The 22,153-nt window shown below is 34.0% G+C and overlaps 1 protein-coding gene across 5 annotated transcripts in view; it reads left to right on the top strand.

Annotated features, from left to right (window-relative positions):
* The window catches only part of FUT8 (fucosyltransferase 8), a 147,399-nt gene extending 126,541 nt beyond the window's left edge, over positions 1-20,858 (top strand). For all 5 annotated transcript variants that reach the window (XM_076344443.1, XM_076344444.1, XM_076344442.1 and 2 more), the window contains 4 exons: positions 5,204-5,450; positions 6,681-6,857; positions 13,976-14,126; positions 18,441-20,858. In XM_076344443.1, the coding sequence (XP_076200558.1) occupies positions 5,204-5,450; positions 6,681-6,857; positions 13,976-14,126; positions 18,441-18,758 (893 nt within the window). In that variant the 3' untranslated portion in view covers positions 18,759-20,858. The remainder of the gene's footprint in view (positions 1-5,203; positions 5,451-6,680; positions 6,858-13,975; positions 14,127-18,440) is intronic.
* The last annotated feature ends 1,295 nt before the right edge of the window (positions 20,859-22,153 follow it).

The raw sequence follows: 22,153 nt of genomic DNA, 5'->3' as shown, positions 1-22,153 counted from the left end.
GCAAGACAATGAGGAGCCTTGTGAGAATTCAGCACAGTCCCTCTCACCGTATCCTATGCTAATCTAACAGCATTCCTAGCACTCTGACATATCTTGTGTGAATGAATTTAGAATTGTTCACTCAGTTGGGGTGAGGTTTCAAATTGGCAGTAAGTCTTTCAGGTTGTAGAGCTTAGTTAAGTAGAGCTGTGATTAGTCTATGCAAGTTGATATCAGCTTAAATAAGTCTATATTATAAAAACAGAATAGCAATGAAGCCATTCCATTTTTATTTGAGTTTATTCAGTTGTGTTTCTAGCAACACAAACAAATTAAATTGAAGTTCTCATTTATACAACAGGAATGTCCTTAGCACAGTGTTCCTTGGCATATTTTTAAGGACAAATTCTTGAAAGAATACTTTGAAATTAGATGACGAATTTTGAAATAATAGGAGAATGAATAAAGTGCTCAAACAGATTTTCAGTTAACATTAACTAATAGTATTGATTGTTGACATTTTGCTGTTCAAAGTAATGAACACCCAACAAAAATTCCATCCAAATGCAGGTCTGAGCCAATGTTCAGATGGCAGGAAGTAAGGAAAGGTAAAATGACAAATACTCCAAAGGTCGTTTTGAGCCAAACCAACATTTTTCACTCTTCAAAGAAGTTGATATGGAAGATACAAATAGCAAAAGTCTCTAAATGGGCTTTAAATTAGGAGAACAAAGATTAAATCTGAAAAGTAGACAGGCCAAATTATGCCAGACAGACAGATTATGCTAAATCACGAAAAATTAATAAGTTGAGCTTATTATTAATGAGCTATGAAGTAAGTAATTAAGGCACATTGGGATACTGCAGGGAAACAAAGTTACGCTTTTTATAACACACAGAGCTCATTTCAGTATTTAAAAAGTAATCAGGGGGACTCCTGGAAACTGAAACTGCGTTACTGATCTATTAGTGATGAACATATCCAAAAATTGGTGATAAATAAGAAGCAGGTGGTGCAACTGGCATGGGTCACCTAAATAAAAATCAATTTCTTTACAAGTACATGATTTTCCTCCAGAGTATGTCATTATGATAAAAGAGTGTTATCAATATTGCAGTACTTTATGACTATTACAAAAACATTCGATCTTTTGATTACTCAGTGAAGGAAAAACGGATTAAGTTGCAGAACTTTGGAGGACAATTATTTAGGTTAATCCAAACTGAGAAATAGCACCTGGAATCATATGAAACTTAAACAAGCTATAAATAGAATTACAGAAGCAAATTTTGGCAACTGTAAAAGCAAAATAAATCACATTGGAAGAAGTAGCTTGAAGTATTGATGAAATGTAAATGACCTACAACAACTCTAGAGGTGTCTTCCAACCTAAGTAATTCTGTCATTCTGTGATCAAATGTCAAAGTTGGACCTGCCCTGTGCAGGGAATTGGACCTCATTGACATGATGATACTGTGATTTGAACTATCAGCATGAGAAAAAGATATAAGCATTAGTATGGATTATTACTTTTTATGGTTTATCTATTCTTTAACAGAATACAGCTGGGAAGTGGAAGAACTGTGGTATTTTAAAATTCAGAGAATACATAGCTGAAAACTGAAGAAATGTGTGGATGAAAAGATCATTCTTATTTTTAATGCAACTCCACTATTTTCAATTGAACAGCTACAATTCATATCAATCAAGAATGTGACTTAATGTTTTTGTAATGTATATGCTTGCCTATCAATCTGACTGAGTTTTGGTTATCTACTGTATCAATGATTTTGATTGCAGCTTGGTTCTCAGTAAACGAAAACAATATCCTGCTATCCAAAATTTTCATGAAAGTTTTTGAAGCTCTGCCTGTCAAAAATAGGACAAGATCATTGTCTATTAGGAATCTTTCAACAAACACTGAAAAAAAAATAGTGATCAGTAGGATAAGAAAGCTGTCACTTGCCTATATGGCTGTTACAGGGAGTTGTTTACTCCTTCAGGTTACTAAAGAGTTACTCTTCACTGTTTTTGTCCAGGACAAAAGCAAACAGTTGCTGTAAGTTTTCCTTTTACTGCATCTGCTATCTCATACTTTTTAAAGTGAGTGAAGACTACTAGGAAGTTTTTTATTCATTGTTCAGAATGGTAATAAAGGTAATAAAAACTAGAAAGTTGTCAAAAATTTCCTAGAATTGTTCACACATCTGCGTGTTTGATTACACAGATGTTCTAATCACTGATGTCAAATGGCTGTGCTTTATCACAAGTTTTTATGTTTGGATTAAGTAGACTTGCCCACTTCTGATTTTATGTAAACCGTTAACAAAATAGAACATTGTTGAAAATAGTGATGACCATATTGATCGTTTGATTTTTTTATATTTAAAAAAAAAAAACAATTGCATGCATTGCCTTAGCACAACACTGCGTGTGTCAGAATTATTTTGTCAACAATTAGTAATTGGCAAAAGTCCTGAAGCATGAGGGGCTTCTGTAACCATTTCCAAATTTCTAATTATAATAACAACATGTTCTTTGATCTGTATTTGTGAATATTTCATTTTATGACTTTCCATTTGTTACCCATACTTTCAGTGATAGTTCCCTTGTTGGGTCTCAAATTGTGTAGTTTTACAAAGTAAGGAACTCTTAAATCTTCTCTGTCAAATAACCGTATGATATTTTCACTTCCTTCTCAGAAAGCAGTTTTCTGTATCTCAAAGTGCACTCATTAACACTTGACCTAGTAGTTAATTTTGCACAACCAAATTGTTTGTTTTGCCTTAATGAAATACATTTTGTTTCTGATTTTGATTTGCAGCAAGTCTTTTGCAACTTCATTACTATTCAAACAATGTATCACATACAGTTGAAAGCTGAAATCTGTTTGGGTTTATTTGTTGTGTTGTCGTCGTCCGTCCCCCCCCCCCCGCCCCGCTTCTTCGGTATTCTTGTGATTTTGGTATATTTTCATCTAGTTTGATATATGCTGAGAGCTTTCCTAGTTATTGCTGGCCAATCTCGTTTTCTTCAAAACCTTAAGACAGCCTGTGAAATTTTTAGAAGCACACTTTTATCCTTTGAATAGTATGGAACAATGTATTGGGTGCTTTTCAGGGTAAGAATGCAAATAGTGGGTCAGATAGCTCAATCAGCTTTATCAATAGCAAGACTTTCCAAATGGCTGTCTTTACACAACAACATATTTTTTCAGTGATAGAATGAAGTTTAAAAACTTGTCAGCGATACCATACTTAATAAAAATTCACCTTTTTGTATGCACCTTAGCATCTCTGCTTTTTCTCCTCGAAAGAATTGCAGCGAATTTCCTTCTCTAACTTAAAATTGGAGTATTTTCTTTCTTCTCTTGGCTAAGATTGCTAATGCTTCTTCTTTTGCCACTCTGTTCGTTCCCCCACTCTCAGTTGAGGGGGAAGGGGTAAAAAGGATGGAACCTCAAGCATTCTTTCATACCATTCCCAAGCTAAACGTTCTTGTCTAGAATTCTGACTAATACTTCACATCTGCACTAGATTTAGCGCTTACCTGGCTTCAGGCTGCTTTTCTTTATTGCAGCTTTCTGAAGACATACTGATAAAATATTATCCATCTTATAATAAGAAAACTTAAATGCTCAGTATTTTTACTAAATTCATGAACTTTTACTGTATCTTTTCCTGTAAGTGTGATATAACATGATAAAAATATGAATTGGCTTCTTGAATTAAAAAGTATGATCCATACCTGCAGCACATATTCTATGGGAATTTCTTCTGAAAGATCCCTTTATAGTGGTGTTACACAGCGCAGTGATGAGATATTAACATATAGATACATCTATGAAGACAGATTTTCCAAATCTATTAAAAATTAATTGAAAATATACCTGATCATAACAAACATTCCTTATTTAAATAACCATATCTCAGAGAGTTACTGCTGAATTTTGATGAGTTTCGGTAGGCTCACTGGTATTAATGTAGCATTCTGGCAATGTATGACTTAATCATGCAATTGTCATATTTCTATGACTTTGTCACAAATATACTGGAATAGTTTTTAGTGCATGCAAAAGTGTTCTAACCTTAGGGATTTTTAACTGTTCTTAAAATAAGACTCGTTATCCTTGCACTGAATTGATTTTTTCAGCCATTAGATTGACTTGGTCATCAACAGTTACATGAGTTTGATTTGCTTATATTTAAAACAGTTTGCTTTCCTGACTGGTAAGCACTAAACAGAGAACTAGCCGTCTTTGCCGGTAAACACTGCACACAATGAAAATAATCTTTTGGAGGAAATGAGCACACTAGAAATCTTACCTGAAATATTCAATGTTTCAAAAATGGAATTTTGTAGCTTTGTATTATGTTGTCATGTATTATAATTTATTTCAGTCTATGAAAATAGCTTTGAATTATCAGTTATGTAGACACTTATGTTCGTGTAATTTGTAAAAACTCTGAAAAAATGTTTAGTGGCTATTGAGCCTTGAATAAAAGTCCCATCTAAAACATCCGTATATTCCACTATAGTCAGTATTTAAAAGATAACAAATTTTTACCTGTATGTAAATCACATGCTTGTATAGTGCTTGGCTTTTTTCCTTGATCTATTTAATTTGCTACTTATCTTCATAGTTTAAGTTCTTCAAGACAGGAATTGTCTCTCTTTCTGTCCTTTCTTCCCTTCTGTCAGTAGAGTACCTAATTCAATGGTTCTAATGAAGTCTGAAATGCTAAGATCTACTGCAATAAAATGTATTCAAAAGAGCAGCAGGGCTTTATAGTTATTTTTTTTAACAATTTCTTATGCTTAAAATATTTCTTCGTTTATTTTTTAAACAAGTAACTGAATTTTAAGCATTTTAGATAACAAGTCTGTCCAAGTGAGCCTTAGCACACAGTAACGGTGTAGTTGTATATAAAAAGGTATGAATATATAAACAGGAACACTTCTTATATTTTAAGAATTCAAGGACCTTCAACTTTGTTCTACTGGAGTGGATTGTTAGATACAGTTCGTACATAAATCTAGTCTGAAACTATGATTTTTATTAATTTTTTTAATGCTATTTTGAAAAAGTAGAGCAAGGGTTAGGTAGTCTTTTTGAAGTTGAAGATACAGTTTAGCTGATACGTTTGGGATGTTAATTGCCGATGGTAAAGCTTATTAATAAAGTAAACTACTTGACTTATCCTAGTATGTATTTTAAAACAGGTGAGGCTAATGATAAGGATGTTCAGGTGGTGGAACTTCCCATTGTTGACAGCTTACACCCACGGCCACCTTATTTACCGTTGGCTATCCCCGAAGACCTGGCTGATAGGCTAATTCGTGTACATGGGGATCCTGCAGTGTGGTGGGTCTCGCAGTTTGTGAAATACTTGATTCGTCCACAGCCTTGGTTAGAAAAAGAAATAGAGGAAGCTACAAGGAAACTCGGTTTCAAACATCCAGTGATCGGGTGGGTATTAAGTTTTCTTTTTAACTATCTGTGCTTTAATACGTGTATATAGTGATTCCTGTTCAGGACAAATTGTTTAATGATGGTTATCCAAGAGCTTCAAGCATTTTGTGGGGATAGAGGGTGCTTTCTAGATGAAGCTATTATTTTTTAACTGTGCATAATACAAGTTGATTACAAGTACTTCTTCAGCATACTTGCCTACCTATAGTTGGACAGATATATAAAAGGCTCAATAGAAGGTTTTTTTATATGTCCTTCCATATCTAGAAATGTAATACAGAATTTCATTCATGTAATTGCCTTACAGCTTGTATTCCAGACACTTTTCTGTCTGGGTCTTCTTTTCAAGTGCCTATAGCCTTTACATTTGAGGAAAAAAGGCTAAGCCTACATTTTACATGCCACAATCCACAACTAATTTTATTGTTGGCTGCACCTGAACATGGTATGTGCCTTTCCCTTTCCTGCTGATGTTTTCACTATTGTTGTTTCTTAGCAGTAACTATGAATTGGAAAGATCTGTATGGGGAGATATGGGGAGAAGGAAGGAAAGCACCTTTGGGCAATAAAGAGCAGCTTGTGGAAGAAAGGTTTTACTGTCATGTAACGTGAAAAATTTTGCCGAGTCTGCAAATATTACTTCCTTTGCCATAATTTTCCTTCAATCCTTAATCTTTCTTTTTGTAAGGGTACACAATAGTTCTGTCCAAATGTTAGTTGGCTTTTGACCATTGAGTCAGTAGGCCACTTCACCGCTGGCGGATCTGAAGACTTGTTAGGTTTCAAGCAGATGGGGAAGATGCATTTTTAACTACCTTCATTCAAACCCTGCATTGTAGTTGGTGTCCCAATATATCCATGATGCAAATATTCCTATTTTGCTTTTGAACTGTAATGATCAAGCATTATCTAACTACACTGGATAACTTAACCTTCTGCACAAAAGGAATATCTTGTATGCTATAATTAAATCTCCTTCATTCTTTTCTTTCAGTTACCCTTTGCCTTCTTTGCAAGATTATTATATTGCTTTCAAGAACAGACTGACAGCTAACTTCATGTTGTCTTTGTGTCTTGATGGACACAAACTCATGGGAGTTTTAATCCTTCCTTGTTTTATGTAGGGGTTCAATAAAAGCACAGGCATGAAATTTAAAGTTAAAATTTCAGTTGCTAAAGTATGTATTGTATTTATAAATTGAATTCCTAGTTTCTGCCTTTTTCCAGTGTTCACGTTCGAAGGACAGACAAAGTAGGAACAGAGGCAGCATTTCATCCCATTGAAGAATATATGGTACATGTTGAAGAGCGGTTTGAACTTCTTGCTCGCAGAATGCATGTTGATAAAAAAAGAGTGTATTTGGCTACAGATGACCCTTCATTGTTGCAAGAGGCAAAATCCAAGTAAGATGAATTATGTTTATATTACAGTTTGTTCCTTCTGTTAGCTTTACAATTTCTCACTATTGTGTGCACAAATCTTAGTATCTTTTTTTTTTTTGTTATCATTTATATATACAGTTAAGATTGCATTTCAGCTTCCAGTGATTTTGATTTTTCTCTCAAACTTTCTCTTTTTTGGATAATTTTTTTTCCCCAAGAATGCTTTTCAAACCTTAATGTTAAAAATCTAGAAAAGTTGACCAAGATACTTGTGACTATTTAAAAACAAACCAATGCTGTAAAAGGGAAGTAAAAATATAAATAATAAAGACACCAAACTTCTTATAGAACATACATATTAAAAACAAACTATTCAGAAATATTGTAAAAACTAGATAACGTATTTAGAAGTTTCACCTGTCCAAACAATACCTTTCTGTGAATAGTTGCCAGAGAAATTTTTATAAGTTGGTTGAAAAACTTCTTATGGCTCTTTCAGAAAGATTTCTATATTGACAACTTAGAAGACTTTCACCCTACAAGTTGAGTAATTTTAAAGTTTTTCCTTAAATATATGTGGGATTCTCGATCTGTAACATTGTCTCTGTTCCTTTTTTGCTCTTTGTCCTCTTCTAGCTCTCCAGAACATGGGTGTAACAACCTACCGTAGCTATAGGATATCCCAGCCTGTCATAGAAAATATAACTGTGTTCAAACCTGGAAATGCACAGTATGCATCCACTTACTCCTAACATGTCCTGTATTTTCCTGTAAAAACTCATTGTTAAGTTGCGTGTTTTGCAAGGTGTCACTGACATGGCAAAACCTTCTGTTTAGTAAAAGAAAGCAGATGCGTATGGAAGAATAGTATTCCATATTTAACTGTATCTTTCTTGGGTTATGGTGTTTATGGCATATAAACAATTTCACAAATGCTTGTTGCCATGACTATGGAAACTTGGATAAGTATTTCAGATGCATTGAATTTAAGCGTATTCATTACCGAGTACAAGTTAGCATGTTTTCCTTTTGAGTACTAGTTATTTATCTGTCTACTGAATAGCACCTATTTCTGTTTCCAAATTATGTCTCTTGAGCAGAAGAATACGTATTTTTTCATTTAAGCAAGGAAATTAAGACTTTTTAAAATCAAGGTAACTCAAAAATGGCAAATTTTTGAACTGTTTTATTCATGGTAGACATGCTTGGAAAAATATAAGATAACATACTGGATTACAAATTTTCTTTGGCACATACAAGGTAAGCAGAAAATGTTATTTTGTAGTAGAGGAATTTTCTACAGCATTGCAAACCTGTGTATTTCAATTGTGCTATTTCTATTTTTCTTTCATATCTGTAAAGGGCTGCTGTTTAAAATTATGGAGTTTTGAAAAAACTAAATGAACATACACAACTCCAGATGATGGCAATCTAATCCTTCCTTTTTTGTATATGTAGAGACAAGAACAGTAGCAGAAACAATTATGATAACATAACATTTAAAGTGCAAATCTGAACAATGAAAAGACAGGTAATACAAAATTGAGGTTATAATATTTAATTCATTACATTGTCCTAAATAACTTTAATTACTGTTTGTAACATAACAGAATTCAATATTGCTGTAACAATCTTAGTTATGCATTTTTTCTTTATTTGTGTTCAACTTTCAGTCTTTAGCACTGTGTACTTTAGCTTTGTGAATAATAATGAGATGCACTACCTATGTAAACATATCATTCCCAGTTTTCAATAGCAAGAAAAACTAACAGAGAACTTTGTTCAGTAAAACAGTACTGAAATTTATTAAGCATTGCAGTTTCTGTGGCAGTTCAAGGTCCATTCCAAATCACGCTTTTATTGAAATATGGTAAGATACAGCTCATTAGTACAGCATTCATTTTGTACGTTTTCTTAATAAAAGCCATAGAATCTGTAAGTAGTGAAGAATTTTTTTCTGTTGCTGCTGAGTTTTCAGGTCATAGTTTACACTGAAACATAATTTCCTACGTTGCTTGTACCCTACTGTTGCTTGCAATCGAGTAGAATACATTTGAAACTTCCTGTGATTTCATAGAAGGCAGAATGCAATTTGATATTTCAGCATTCAAGGACATCTGAAGGCAGGTTAAGGTCAGGTTTTGGGAATAAAGAACCTTTTCTTCCTCTTCTTGTGAAGAAAACTACAAATTAGTTTACACTTCTGACAAAGAAGTTTTAGTCACATTGAACTACCAAGTTTTGATAGAAACAGCTGTCACATTGTATTGCAGTAGCTTGTGTGGCATTCGTTATTGGATGCAGTAATATTAGTAAGTACTAAATATCTCTCTTTATGTGAGAGTGATTGGCTGTCAAACAATGTTGGCGTTTAATGAAATTTTAGCCAACATTCACATGAATAGGTATGTTGTTTCTATTAAGAGAAGTATTTCAAACTGTTCATAATCATGAAAACAGAAAAATTTTTACTTCAGTTTCAGAAACTTCCCTTGCAGTCAGATGTCTACCAACTGCAAGTACAGTAGTAAAGAAAGTGGAGGCACTACTATCCATTTGCAGTGTGGCTTTGTTTTGTTTTTCTGAAAGAAAGAAAGAAAAGTGATATATTTTCAGAATCAGGATGATATAAAACAACACGATTAGAGAGGAACATGGTTGAGAGTTCAACAGCTGTAATGATTACGGGATTAAAGCACTTGTCAACTTCTGGTAAGCAGAGGTCATGGTATTTGTATTATATAAGTGATGTGTTAGGGATGGTGTAAATTGCTTGTTCTTTGTCTGATTTAATAGTTTTCAGATACAAGCTTGAATTTCTAGTATATTATTTCAGGTCTATAATATTATTGACAGCATCTCTCTTTAAAGTAGAGTATTCAAAATAATGCAGCTGAACATGCACATAAATTCTTAAGAAACCATATCTGGTTTATATATGAATCTATTTAGGTCACTTTCTCATGTATATGAGCACTAAAATTCAACAAATTACATTCTTCCTTTTGGGATGTTTACCTGTAAAGTCATCTGTATTTTGCTTTTTCATTTTTTTCCAGTAATTTGCCTCACTCATGAGGGTTTTTTTTCAGCACTTATGAAAGCTTTTTTCCCCACCCTATTTCACTGTTTATTTACTTCCACAATAGCAAGCTAATGTCTTTTCTCCCTGTGTACTATCTGTAGTTTAGCTGTTGCAAGCCTCACTGCCCTCGAGTCGTAGTATGCCTCATGTATAGAATTCAGTAGTGCTTCAAAGTTCTTGAGTCTGATGAACAGTTCATACATTTTCCGAATTCTTTTTAGAGCAAGACCTGAACAAACACATTATTTCTTACTCCATCTGTTTACACACATGCTCACGTTCTTCTTTCAGAGGGAAGAAAACTTGCATTGCCTGTTCTGGACACATCCCCAGTTCTAGTGAATTGAGAACAGGAGACTGGGACTTGGTTTGCACCTGCTGCACAGCGTAGCGATAAGCTATAGTTACACAACTAGTTGATCAGCTTCTGAAACCAATTGGAACTTGAAATAGTCTCGTAACTGTGCTTGGTTTGTATCCTTATCTGAGGCTGGCAGGTGCAGGAAGGAAAGATTTTAAACTCTCTCTTCCCCACCTTCTTCTGATTTCTTCTTTTCCCCTTTTCCTAGGGGGGGGCGGGGGGGAAATCCTTCCTGGCCTGTATAGAGGTTTCAAGAATCTATTAGGTAGCTTTAGAAGAATTAGATATTATTTAAGATATGTGGAGGAGATACACTACATATATGTAGTCCGATACAAAGAAAACAGTATTATGCCAGTTTCCATTCTTTGGTTTTATCTTCACAGTCTGGTCCTTTCCTGTTATAGAGAAGAGAATGTGTGGGTAGTTTCTTTGGAAAGCTAGGAAGGATCCTACAAAATACTGTATTTAAGTGATTCTGCCAGTAAGAATATGACATCTTATTATTTATTATTCATTTACCACGCATTCAGGAATCCTAAAATAGGATTGTGCCTGAGTTCTGCTTAAAAAGAAAAAAAAGTCCCCAAAAGCTTACAATGCAAGTATTACATTAGTCATAAATAAGGTCGGAAAAGGGAACAGAAGGAAGCAAGAGCTAACTATAGAGCTTTAGAAGTTTCATTTCCTTTATTATTTGTAGTCATTGTGGTAAGAATAGTTTTAAAAAGAATCTAAAGCGCTATAGTAAGTGGGAAGGAGAATTAAACCTCACCTGATGCAGGAAGTCAGTGGGCCACATACGGCTAATCTTGAGAGGAGTATAGGCTTGGCCTTTACTGTATTTTTCTTTATGCTCTGCTTTCAGCCTGAGTCAGGATTCTTTGGTCACACTGAGTATGTCTGCTATTATACTCACATTTTAGGGTGTTTAAAAGAAACTTTTCCCAAGCATGAATATAGCATTGTGTGTGTGTGTGACAATATAAAAGTGCTTGTTTGAAAACTTAAAACATGTGAGTAGATAAATGCTAACCTTGGATCACTGGTTTGAAGAAATGAGTTCTGAAACTGTTGGTTAGGTGAATTTAGATCAACTTTACAAAATGGAATTGAAGACCAGGTTTAAAAGCATCTCAAAGACTGTTTCCAGAATAAAAGGAGGAAGGAGAAAATTTTAAATGTATGCATAGAAGATGTGTAAATAATTCTGATTTGTTTGGTTTTGGGTTTTGGTGGTGAGGGGTTTTTTTTGTTTTTTTTGGTTGGTGTTGTTTTTGTGTGTGGTGGTTTTTTTTTTTTTTTTTTACCAGATCCAATATGACACTTTTTTGGTGTGCTTCATTTGTTAAGTTATTAGACTGATCTTTTGCTAGTAAGAAATCAGATTCTTCAAGAAAGGTTCTTTGGTCTCTACTCAGCATGTGGATCCTGATTTTTGAAGTCTGAAGGAAGTGATTAATTTTAGCAGTATTCCTGATGCCAAGGACTTGCAAAGGGGTGTGCAAATATCTTTACTGTGTTCACTGTCCCTAGAAATTACATCATCTGTTAAATGTTCTTCATGTTGCTCCCCTCGGAGTTGTGTCACTGAAGTAAGACTGATGCCCATCTCTGTTCCTCAGCTAGTTTTCACAGTGGAGTATGACATATTTCTGTTTGGTCTGTACTTTTTTTCTTTTAAAAAAATACTAATATGATTCACACAATGGAAACAAACGGAATATATCACAAATATTGTGTTGTCATCTGTTGTATTTTGAGAGCTGGTTAAATATTGACAAAAAATGTTAGACATGAGAAGTTAAGAAAGAAAATGATCATTGTGATAGAGTTCATCTTGAAAAAACTATTTCTTGATCCATATGCTCCTATAATTTCTCAGAAGAGGTCTTATCAGTTATTCCAAATGAACAATATTTCCACCTTCTCTTCCTTCTTTTTTTCTTGGTTTGTTTGTTTTGTTTTGTCTTGTTTTTAATGTAACATGAACTTCCCCTGACATTCACGATCAGATGCACCCTTTAAAGTTGTCATGCTATCTCTGGGAAATTTACCATACATATATTATTTTTTGTTAGAGCAGGTGTTTCTCTTGGGAACATAAAATTCTATTAAAATCACTATGAAGATAAATTAAAATTCTTCCTCAAATGTCGAAGTTTTGCATACAGCTTTTTGATTCACTCTTGAGATGAATTTCCTGATTTCGTAGTCACTGCTAGTGAATGTTAGATGGAAAAGCCTGCTATATTTGCCCATTTCACCTTTGAAAACAATTTTCCCATAGTTTTAACATTAAAATGGAATAAATTAGGCATATTCTTAGAAGAGGCTGTGGTAATCATGTCTACCATGTGTCCAGAGCGTATGCACATGCTGCGTTGTTGTGTACAAGTGTGTGCTAACTTCAGTAACTTTCCAAGAACTCATGAGTGTAAACCTTATTTTTAGCAATGTTCAGCACAGGACTGTCAGGCTTTGAAGCACCTAGTTACAGGTCTAAGTTATTGTTGCTCCAGCATTATGGCCTGCTCTATATTCTGATTTTCTTTATTAAACAGTATAAGAATGATTAGTTCTTACAAATGTAATATTAGCTGCTTTACTATCTTATGTAATGTATTGCTTTGTAATTGCTATGAAGTTGTAAATTTGAAAAATAGATTTTATTTAAATTATTTTATAATTAGCCCTGTAGTTGAAATTTTGTAGTTGGCAGGTTAGTCATATGAGTTGCACTTCATGATTGAAATATAATTATTGTGTAACAGCAATGTAACTATCATCTTTGTTACATCTACCTGGAATTTTTCTTATAAAACATATTTGTTAGGAGGCTGACTGAAAATTTAATTAATTCATGCTACTTTTCACAGTTTATTTCAGATTTCAGTTCCCCGGTAAAGGGGTACAAATGTTTTGAGAAAGACCATTCTTTTTCAACATTTTTTAAAAGGATTTTTTTTTCTTTCAAAGTCATTGTTACATGTTAAAAACTTTTAATTTTATTTTTAAAATAATATAAAACAAGGTTTTATATTTCAAAAATATTTTGACTTAAAGTATTGCTATTTTGTTTATGATATGTCAGGAAAGGTGTATTGACATGAAATTTTACATTTCTTTTATTTCCTTTTGACCAGTAAATTGCAAAATTTGTTCTTCATATGGCCTTAACTGTGAAAGACTTTTTTTTTTTGTTAGTTTAGTTTATTTAATATGTCCCTTTTACAGATGACTGATTTTCTTGCACTCTCGTAATCAGTATCTAATAGAGAATATGGTAATAAACAAAATGTAGTCTAGTAAAGACACAATCCCATATTCTGTTTATTAGTAGAGAAAGCGAAGTGATCTGAGTATACTTCTTCTAACATCAGTAGCATTAGCGGAATGTGGCATATACTTCCTGATGTTTTTTCCACTTCTTTTACAATGTAAGATCTCAGACAGACTTACAGTGTCTTTTTATTTAATTTTCTTTTTTTTTCTGGATAAAGAGAGGGCATTCTTGGAGGCAGCAGTAATGTTCTAGAGTGTTCAACAAAATTATAATTCATTCCCTGTGAAGCAGAGACTCACTTAAAACAAATTAACAACCTTATCTTGCAGCAAAGATGATACTTCTAAAAAAAAAAAAAAAAAAAAAGAGTACGACTTTGCTGTTAACAGTGTATTGTATTTTCACAGGTATCCAAATTACGAATTTATCAGTGATAACTCCATATCCTGGTCAGCAGGACTTCATAACCGATACACTGAAAACTCCCTAAGAGGTGTTATTCTGGATATTCACTTTTTGTCTCAGGCAGACTTCCTGGTCTGTACATTTTCGTCCCAGGTAAACTGCAATAGAAATACAATATAGAGTATATGTACCAGTTCTAAATCTTAGTTTTCTTCATGCTTCTGTTACCTTATTCTCAGTGCTCTGTCATGAAAGTATCAAGGAAGAATTAAAGGCTCGGTATGCTATGTGAACATTTAGAGGACTGTAAGCACTGGTTGATTACTTCTCTTCAGTTGAAGTTACTGGCTTTTTTAAGACATTTGAAATAAGCAAGAAATAATGTTAAACATGTTTAAGAGTTCCTTGTTTTGCATAAAGTTAATGTATAACTTGTATCCATCCATTTCTATGCAGCTTAGTTAAGGCATTTAAAATAAGTAAAAATAATTTTAAACATGTTTAACACTTCTTAATTTTGCATAAAGTTAATATATAACTTGTGTCCATCCATTTCAACACATCAGTGTACTCTGCTACAGTTCAAATGTCTGCTGTTGCCTTAGTTGATTGTGGGAATGGAAAGGAATGAAGAAAGCAGACATTTAATTTCTCTTCAGTCTGTTACATTTCTAGCAATCCAGCCACAGCGCAATAAATGTGAATTCTGACCCCTGTAATCCATAGAGACTTCTTGTAGCATATAATTGTCTGCAACAAGCTTCCTTTCTCAAGTGGTCTGATGAAGGAAGCTGGAGTCCATTAGAGAACTGAATCATGTAACTGTCATCGTTGGCATTTTCTTCTTTATTACGTCATATCGTGTATTAATTTTGTGTACCATGAAAAGCTGTTTTAAGATTAAAAAAGATCAGAAAGCAGTATTTTGTGACTGATGTACTGATCCACCTAATTCAAGTATGGCAAAATATGATTGAAATCAGAGCGAATGTTTTTTACCTACTGTTGTTATATATGCTCTTAGGGGATGCTCCTGGTTAGGAAAGCATTCAACTATACATGGTGATAGATTATGATCACACATGATTGTACTGTTACATGGAAGTGGACACAAAACTGAAAGTTAAAATTCACTTCACAAAGAAATGTTTTCCACAGCCTCAAATGTAAATTGTCTTCTGCACTGTAATGACAATTAGATAGGTAAAAAGCATAATATTAATACTAATATATGATCAATACAGTGATATATTGACCTTGACAGCCAGAATTCTTAATAACATTACCATGGCAAGAAGACAGCAAAACCAAAAAAGTATAGAAAAGCCTCTTATCCCTCAATCATGCTTGTGGATACATTCCCCCCCCCCCCCCCCCCCCCCCCCGTTCACCAAACCCTGTGAAGAAAATGACATTTTATAGCATATTTAGAAGGTTATTAATACAGGCTACTTCAGACCAAGACATGAATACAAAGTAAAAATCCTCACTAAGAAAAGCTTGTGAGGAGTCATCCACTTTTGTAATAATGTTTGATTCAGCTGAAGTATGTCCACTGAATGCATATCACAGTGAAAGAGGTGATCATCAGCCAAGACCTAGGGCTGGATGTCTTAAATGCCACACATGCATTGGTGTAGAGACAGTTTGTATTCTGAAGGAATAATTAGATGGTCTTGGATAAAAACTTTCTGCTATTACTATATTCAGATAGCTGTGTTAAAAGTGGTAAATGTTTGCTTTAAATAAAACACTGGGTATAAACATAGAAGAAACGTTCACATATAGGTACAAATGGCTTGGACAGAATATATTGTAATTGAATTGTAAGTGTTGGAGTAATTTCAGAAGAAGAATATATGTTAACCCTGGAGGTTTTTAAAAGACGTGTAGATGAGGCGCTTAGGGACATGGTTTAGTGGGCATGGTGGTGTTGGGTTGACGGTTGGACTCGATGATCTTAGAGGTCTTTTCCAACCTCAATGATTCTATGATTCTATGATTCTATGATTCTAAAATACATTGACATAGTTAAGGTGATACAGGTTGATGGGGACCTCTGGAGGTCATCTGGTAGAACCCCCTTTGAGGGTACCTTTGAGGTGCATGGTGTCTTTGAGCTCAGTCTCATTCTGCATCTCCCTGCATTTGACAACAGACATGTTTGCAGGATGATGTTTTCCAGAGTTGCAGAAAATTCTACTAAAGTCTAGGAAATCCTGTATTAGACTGTTACTCTCAATAGCTGGGACTATGAATTTGGTCCAACCATCTGCTTAATTTATTGTGGGCAATTTCTTGTGCTTTAATAATTCAAACTCCTCAAAAGCCATATAGCACCAGTTTTGCTGGTCATGCAATAATGTGGATCTCTACAGTATATTCATATATTGGGCTTTTCTAAGGTCAGTTGCAAGTTTTCCCACTGTTCAGAAGGATTTCTCTTTTATGAGGCTTTAAAAAACTTGATCCTCTGATCTTTAACATTGGAACTACTATACCTGTCCTTTCGTCAGTGAAATAAACAGTTTGGTAGTTACTTTGGCATTGAAGTTAAGCAGAATCAGGCTGTTAATGACCATCTTTTGTCCAATCTGTATGAAGAGAGAGTAAGGATAAGAATGTAGTCTAATTTATTTCCAGTGTGATTTTTTTTTTTTGACTTTCACATCAATCAATTGTATGCTGACTTTTTTCCATTTTCTTTTCCTTGCCAAAAAGAGTCAAAACTTCATTACAGAGGTATTAAGAGAAAATTACACTATATGTCAATAGAATCAGGTGCTTTAGGAAGACCCCTATTTTAATTCTTACTTATGCTACCAAAACTAAATGAATACTCATATAAGCTGAAGAATAGATATTTCATTAAAATACTGTTGTCAAAGAAATTAGGCCCATCAAGTGATGTGGAGTCAAGGGGAACAACCTACCTTGGCACTGTATTTCAGCAACATCGCATTAATTGAGCTGTATAGAAAAGCCACATGATAGTTACACAAATCATAACACAGTAGCAGAATTAAGATTGCATATTAAAACAGAGAGCTTTTTTGTCTCTTCAGTATTCATTTAGATGAAATTGTAGCTCCTTCTGCCTGATGTATTTTTCTTCATAATCTCATTTCCTTCCAGGACTTACTAGTCTTTGTATTTTGCATTGTACATGTAAGTATACAGGCTGCAAAATAAGTGAATCTATGAATAAAAAATGAGAGGCTGGCTTTAACTGTAATTCTGCATGTGGATTCTTTGCCTACTGCCCTCAACAGCTTACAGTTTAGCTACCCAGGTTTGGCGCTACAAAGGAAACAATTGCTGAGAGGAGGCGTTGTATGTTTTATGTCAGGTATGCAGGAAGGAAATCTATTACATTTTTAAAGCAAATGCCTCTCTCAAAGAAGCTAGGAAAGTACAAATATGTCTAGTTTGACTGATCAAAGTTCTATTCACCATATCTTCAGAGAAAGAAAAGAAAAGTAAAATCAAGTTTTACTATATTTACATAGACTGAAAATTATGAAAAAGCTCAAATGCTTCTTCATATTGAAGGTCTGCTGTATTGTTAGTTTATCAAGCTTGATCAAGCTTACGCAAAATCAGAGAAGGATACAGTAATGTAGATTAGAAGTCAGAAAGGTCACAGTGGCCAAATCAGACACCTGACGGAGAAGAGCTTTCTAGCCAATTGTTGAAAAGAGCTTTGTTTAATATAGTGGCAGCCTTTTGTGTATCTGGCAGCTCTGAGAGATACAACACGATTCTGATCTGGGGACCTGTTTTCAGTCTGAAGAAAATTCCCTTCATAAAATGTGATACAATGACACTTCAAAACGCATCTTTCTCCTCACCAGCATCATTATTGTCTTGCTGGAATTCAGTTCCACTTAGCTGTCTTCCAAGTTGCCAACAGTCTCAATTCTAGCACTGTTCTAATATTAACAGCATTTTAAAGCCTTGGACTTCTGGAACCGCTTGATTGTGAATATTGGAGCTTCCTTTAGAAAAGTAAATGTAAAGCCTCATTATTGCAGAATAAATTTTGAAAATGTAAGTTCTAAAGGTTCAAAGGGAAGTAAAATACAGTTTTTATTAGTAGAAAAGGAAGACGAATTTGCTTGTACAGTCGATTGGCTACGTATCATTCATTTTAAAAAGCAGGATGGCTAGTGTTCATATAGGTGTTTTCAATTTTTACTGAAAAGTAGACTGTTGTAATTATTTATCTATTTATTTACCAAATCTGATCACCAGAGTACTAATTAAAATGCTGCAAAATTGTATGCTTCTTGTTAGTAAATATGTAGGTTTTTTGGGTTTGGGTGTGTTTTTGGGTTTTTTTGACCTGGACATTCCAAAACTGGATCGTCTTGTGAAATTTAATTGTTACACATTGGTTGCTGACTTCTGTGCTATATTGCAGGCACACACAATATTTATGACTTCTCTTCTGGTTTTGTTTTTAAGGTTTGTCGAGTTGCCTATGAAATTATGCAGACATTGCATCCAGATGCTTCAGCATATTTCCATTCTTTGGATGATATCTACTACTTTGGGGGACAGAATGCCCACAACCAGATTGCTATTTATGCTCATCATCCACGAACTGCTGATGAAATTCCTATGGAACCTGGAGATGTAATTGGAGTAGCTGGAAACCACTGGGATGGTTATTCAAAAGGCATCAATAGGAAATTAGGAAGAACAGGCCTGTACCCGTCCTATAAAGTTAAGGAGAAAATTGAGACAGTCAAGTATCCTACATACCTGGAGGCTGACAAGTAGATTAAAAGGAAGACATTTGGCAGTAATTCTCAATTTTGATTGGTTTGAACCAGTCAACGCACTAACTAATAGTTTATATGGGATTTGAATTTGCATTTTAACATGCAGTTAAAATCAAAGCCTTTAGCAATGAAACTGGATAAGAAGCTGAGAACAAATGGATGGGCTATTGTCTGAACTTACTCTTAAACATTTTTTTGTTATATGCACTCTCACACATGCACACACAAAACCATATAAAACAGGAAAACTGTTGTTTTATACTTTTTGTCTCTTCCCAGGATTTGTCCCAGTCATTAGTCTTATGTGAGCTTTGGGCTCTTTTCTCTGCCATTAATTGACAGTAATGTTCAGACTTATAACACTGCCACATTGTGTAATTTGAGTGACATGAACATATTTTGTATGTGCAAAATTTAAAACATGGTGCCTATATTTGAAAAATTTGTGACCTTTTTAGAAGAGCCATGCCTATTTCACAATGGGCAAGAGTCAATCTTCAACTGGTGTTACCGTGACCACTGAACTTGCTTCAAACAACAGACTCAGATTTCAGACTAGATTTCTTTACAAGTTTATTTTTAGCATTCCATTGATTACTTCTCATCATTAATAAAATAAAGGATACATCCAACAATAAAATAGTCACTGTCTGTTAGGAACTTTTGTAAAATAATGAACAGATTCCTTAGTACTGATAATGTTTCTGGATATTGCCTTTGATTAAAAACAGAACAAAACAAACCACAAAACCCACAAAGGAAAAAGTAGCTGGAGTTTCATTGAATTTTTAAACACTCATTATGTATTACAAGAACTGCTAGTGGCACAGTGTTTCTCAGTTCTGTGGACAGTGGGTTTCAGCAGGATGACTTCAGTGGCTCAATTTCTTACATTTACTCTCTAGCACTGTTTCTTTTACCTTCTGTGTTTCTCTTCTGAAAATATTTTTCTTAGGGTATTATAGATGGCCATCTATCATTTTGGCATTGAATATAGTTGCTTTTAAGTAAAATACTTCAGGTTATCCCATTTATAGAACCCGTCAATCTGGAGTACTCTGAAAAAATCTAACAAATTACCCCAAAAATAGTAGGTTCCAAGAAAATATACACAAGGATGACTTTTTATGCATAACATAAAATTGTTAGTAATTCTTAGTGTTTTGAAATCTGTTGCTAGTCTGCTCTCTATTAAGAAAAGAGATAATTTACAAAACAATTTTACAAATGAATTTGTAGATTTGGGGGTTGTATATATATATAAAAAGTATGAGATATCAAGAGATTACTTCCAAATAGAAAGAATATTAATAGCATTGTACAGGTTCTAGTGCAATCCAATCTGGAATACTGGAAGTGCAGAAAATGTTTACTATTCAGACACTGAGAAAATGCTATGAGTAAAGATTAAAAAAGCATGGCTGGTTGACCTTAACAAAGCAAAAGTTAAAAGGATGTTTAATTATACTTCTGAATAGACTGAGGACAGTGTTGACATAACGAATGCATGTGCTTGACCATGAATAAATTTTAGGCTGCAAAAGTAAAAGGAAATCTCTGGCGGTGTGAAGTTCAGCAACAGGCTTCCAATTGAAATAGTGGTGAGTAAGATGGAACTTGATTGGTATGTAAAGGAATTAACAAAGTAGTTCTCTCTGACATTACTTGCAGGACTGATCCTGTAGATTCCTTCCAGTTACGTGTTCCTCAACTGAAAAATAATTTTGTGTCTTGAAAAAGAATAACAAAATCAAAGTTGAAAACTGCTGTGGAAAAAAAAGATAAATTTCCTGTTAGTAGTATTAAATAGACATATCAGTAAAAATGAGCATAGATGCCAAATGGGATTTAAAGACGGATTGAAGGATAAAGGCAAATGAGTAAGAGTGGCCAAGAAATGCTAAAGATGATGAATTTTTGTGAACTAAAGATGGCTAGAGTTAACTGGTGTTTCTGTATTTTGGAACTACTAAGGAAGCTGTTCGATGTTAGTTTCCTGTCTAAGTGATTCTGATAAATTTTCTACTAATTTAGCCAAACTTGTGGTATTTCAGAGGCACAAATGTAGGCTAAATTATAACTTTTTTTTTTTACTTAAATTTGAATTGTACATATAAAGCTATTGCTACTTTCCTTTTCAACTTGAAGAAGAAAAAAATCCAAACCCACAAACATTTCTTCCTCAACGATTAGACCAATGCATTTTATCTTTGGAAAAACAAATTTAATTATTTCTCCACAAATACTACATTATCTATTTTGGAATTTTGAAAATACTCTATTTTTGAAGCTTTTTACTTACACCTTCAGAGCTCATCATTTCCAGCTCATTTCTTAGAGTGTGATGCAGAAATAGTATTCATAAATGTATTAACATATGAAAATTCCTCCATAGTCAAGTAACTCAATTGAAAATATCACTAAAGAAGATAAATAACAGAACATTTAAGATGAGCCCAAAGGCAAGAGCAGATCTTCTGATGTAGTAACAAAAGAACTGAAAACACTGATGTTATAGAAGACACATCTATATAATGTGGCAATTCCTCAACAGACTATATCTGACAAAATATTGGCAAGGTTCATGTGCCTCCTTACATATTCTAAGTACCTAATGAATAATTAGCTCATCATCTTTGAGAAAATGATCATGAAATGGTATGAAATTATAAAATTATTGTTAATAATTAAGAAATGTACTAATGTAGATGCTATGACCTTATTCCCCTGGGCCATATGATCCTCTAGTGCTTATAATGCAGTACTTCCCAGAGGAAGAAACCTAGCAATAGGCTGCTTACTAGATGCATCTGTTTCTAGAGATTTGTTTCCTTTAAGACTACCAGTTAGTTATGTCTTGGAATCCTGGGAGCTTGGGACATTAAAACTGAATTTGTTTTATCTTAAACAAAATGAATATTAGAGACTTTATTCTCAGTTACGGTGGAGTCCAGGTAGTATGGAAAGATCCATGAGTAAATGAAAATGAGACTCCCAAATTTTTACTGTAGCTCACAAAAAAGTGAAATAACAGGAAATAAAAATTTTGTCTTAAATACCTGAAAGAAAGCTGAATCTTTTGGAAGTTGTGAACTCATTAAGATACTAGCCAGAATGCTTGCAAGCAAGAAAGCATACATCTTGTTTCTTCCGTTCACCTTGTAGCTCTGCAACAATCCGGTCATGTAATTTTTGCCTCATACCAAACCACCAAGTCTGACATCCGTAAAACAAAGACAGCCCTCATACTCTCTTAAAAAAGCTAATGTTTAATTAAATTTTTCCTCTTTAAGAAGCATTTGTGCATGCGCGTGTGTGTGTGCGTGTTGTGTTCATAAAAAAGAATATGAACAGTACTCTTTCCTTCTTTGCTATTTTACATTATCATCGTCA

Source organism: Aptenodytes patagonicus, chromosome 7 (genome assembly GCF_965638725.1).
Source record: "Aptenodytes patagonicus chromosome 7, bAptPat1.pri.cur, whole genome shotgun sequence".
Classification (NCBI taxonomy): Eukaryota; Metazoa; Chordata; class Aves; order Sphenisciformes; family Spheniscidae; genus Aptenodytes; species Aptenodytes patagonicus.
Note: the sequence above shows the minus strand (reverse complement) of the source record. Positions and strands in the feature narration are given on the sequence as shown.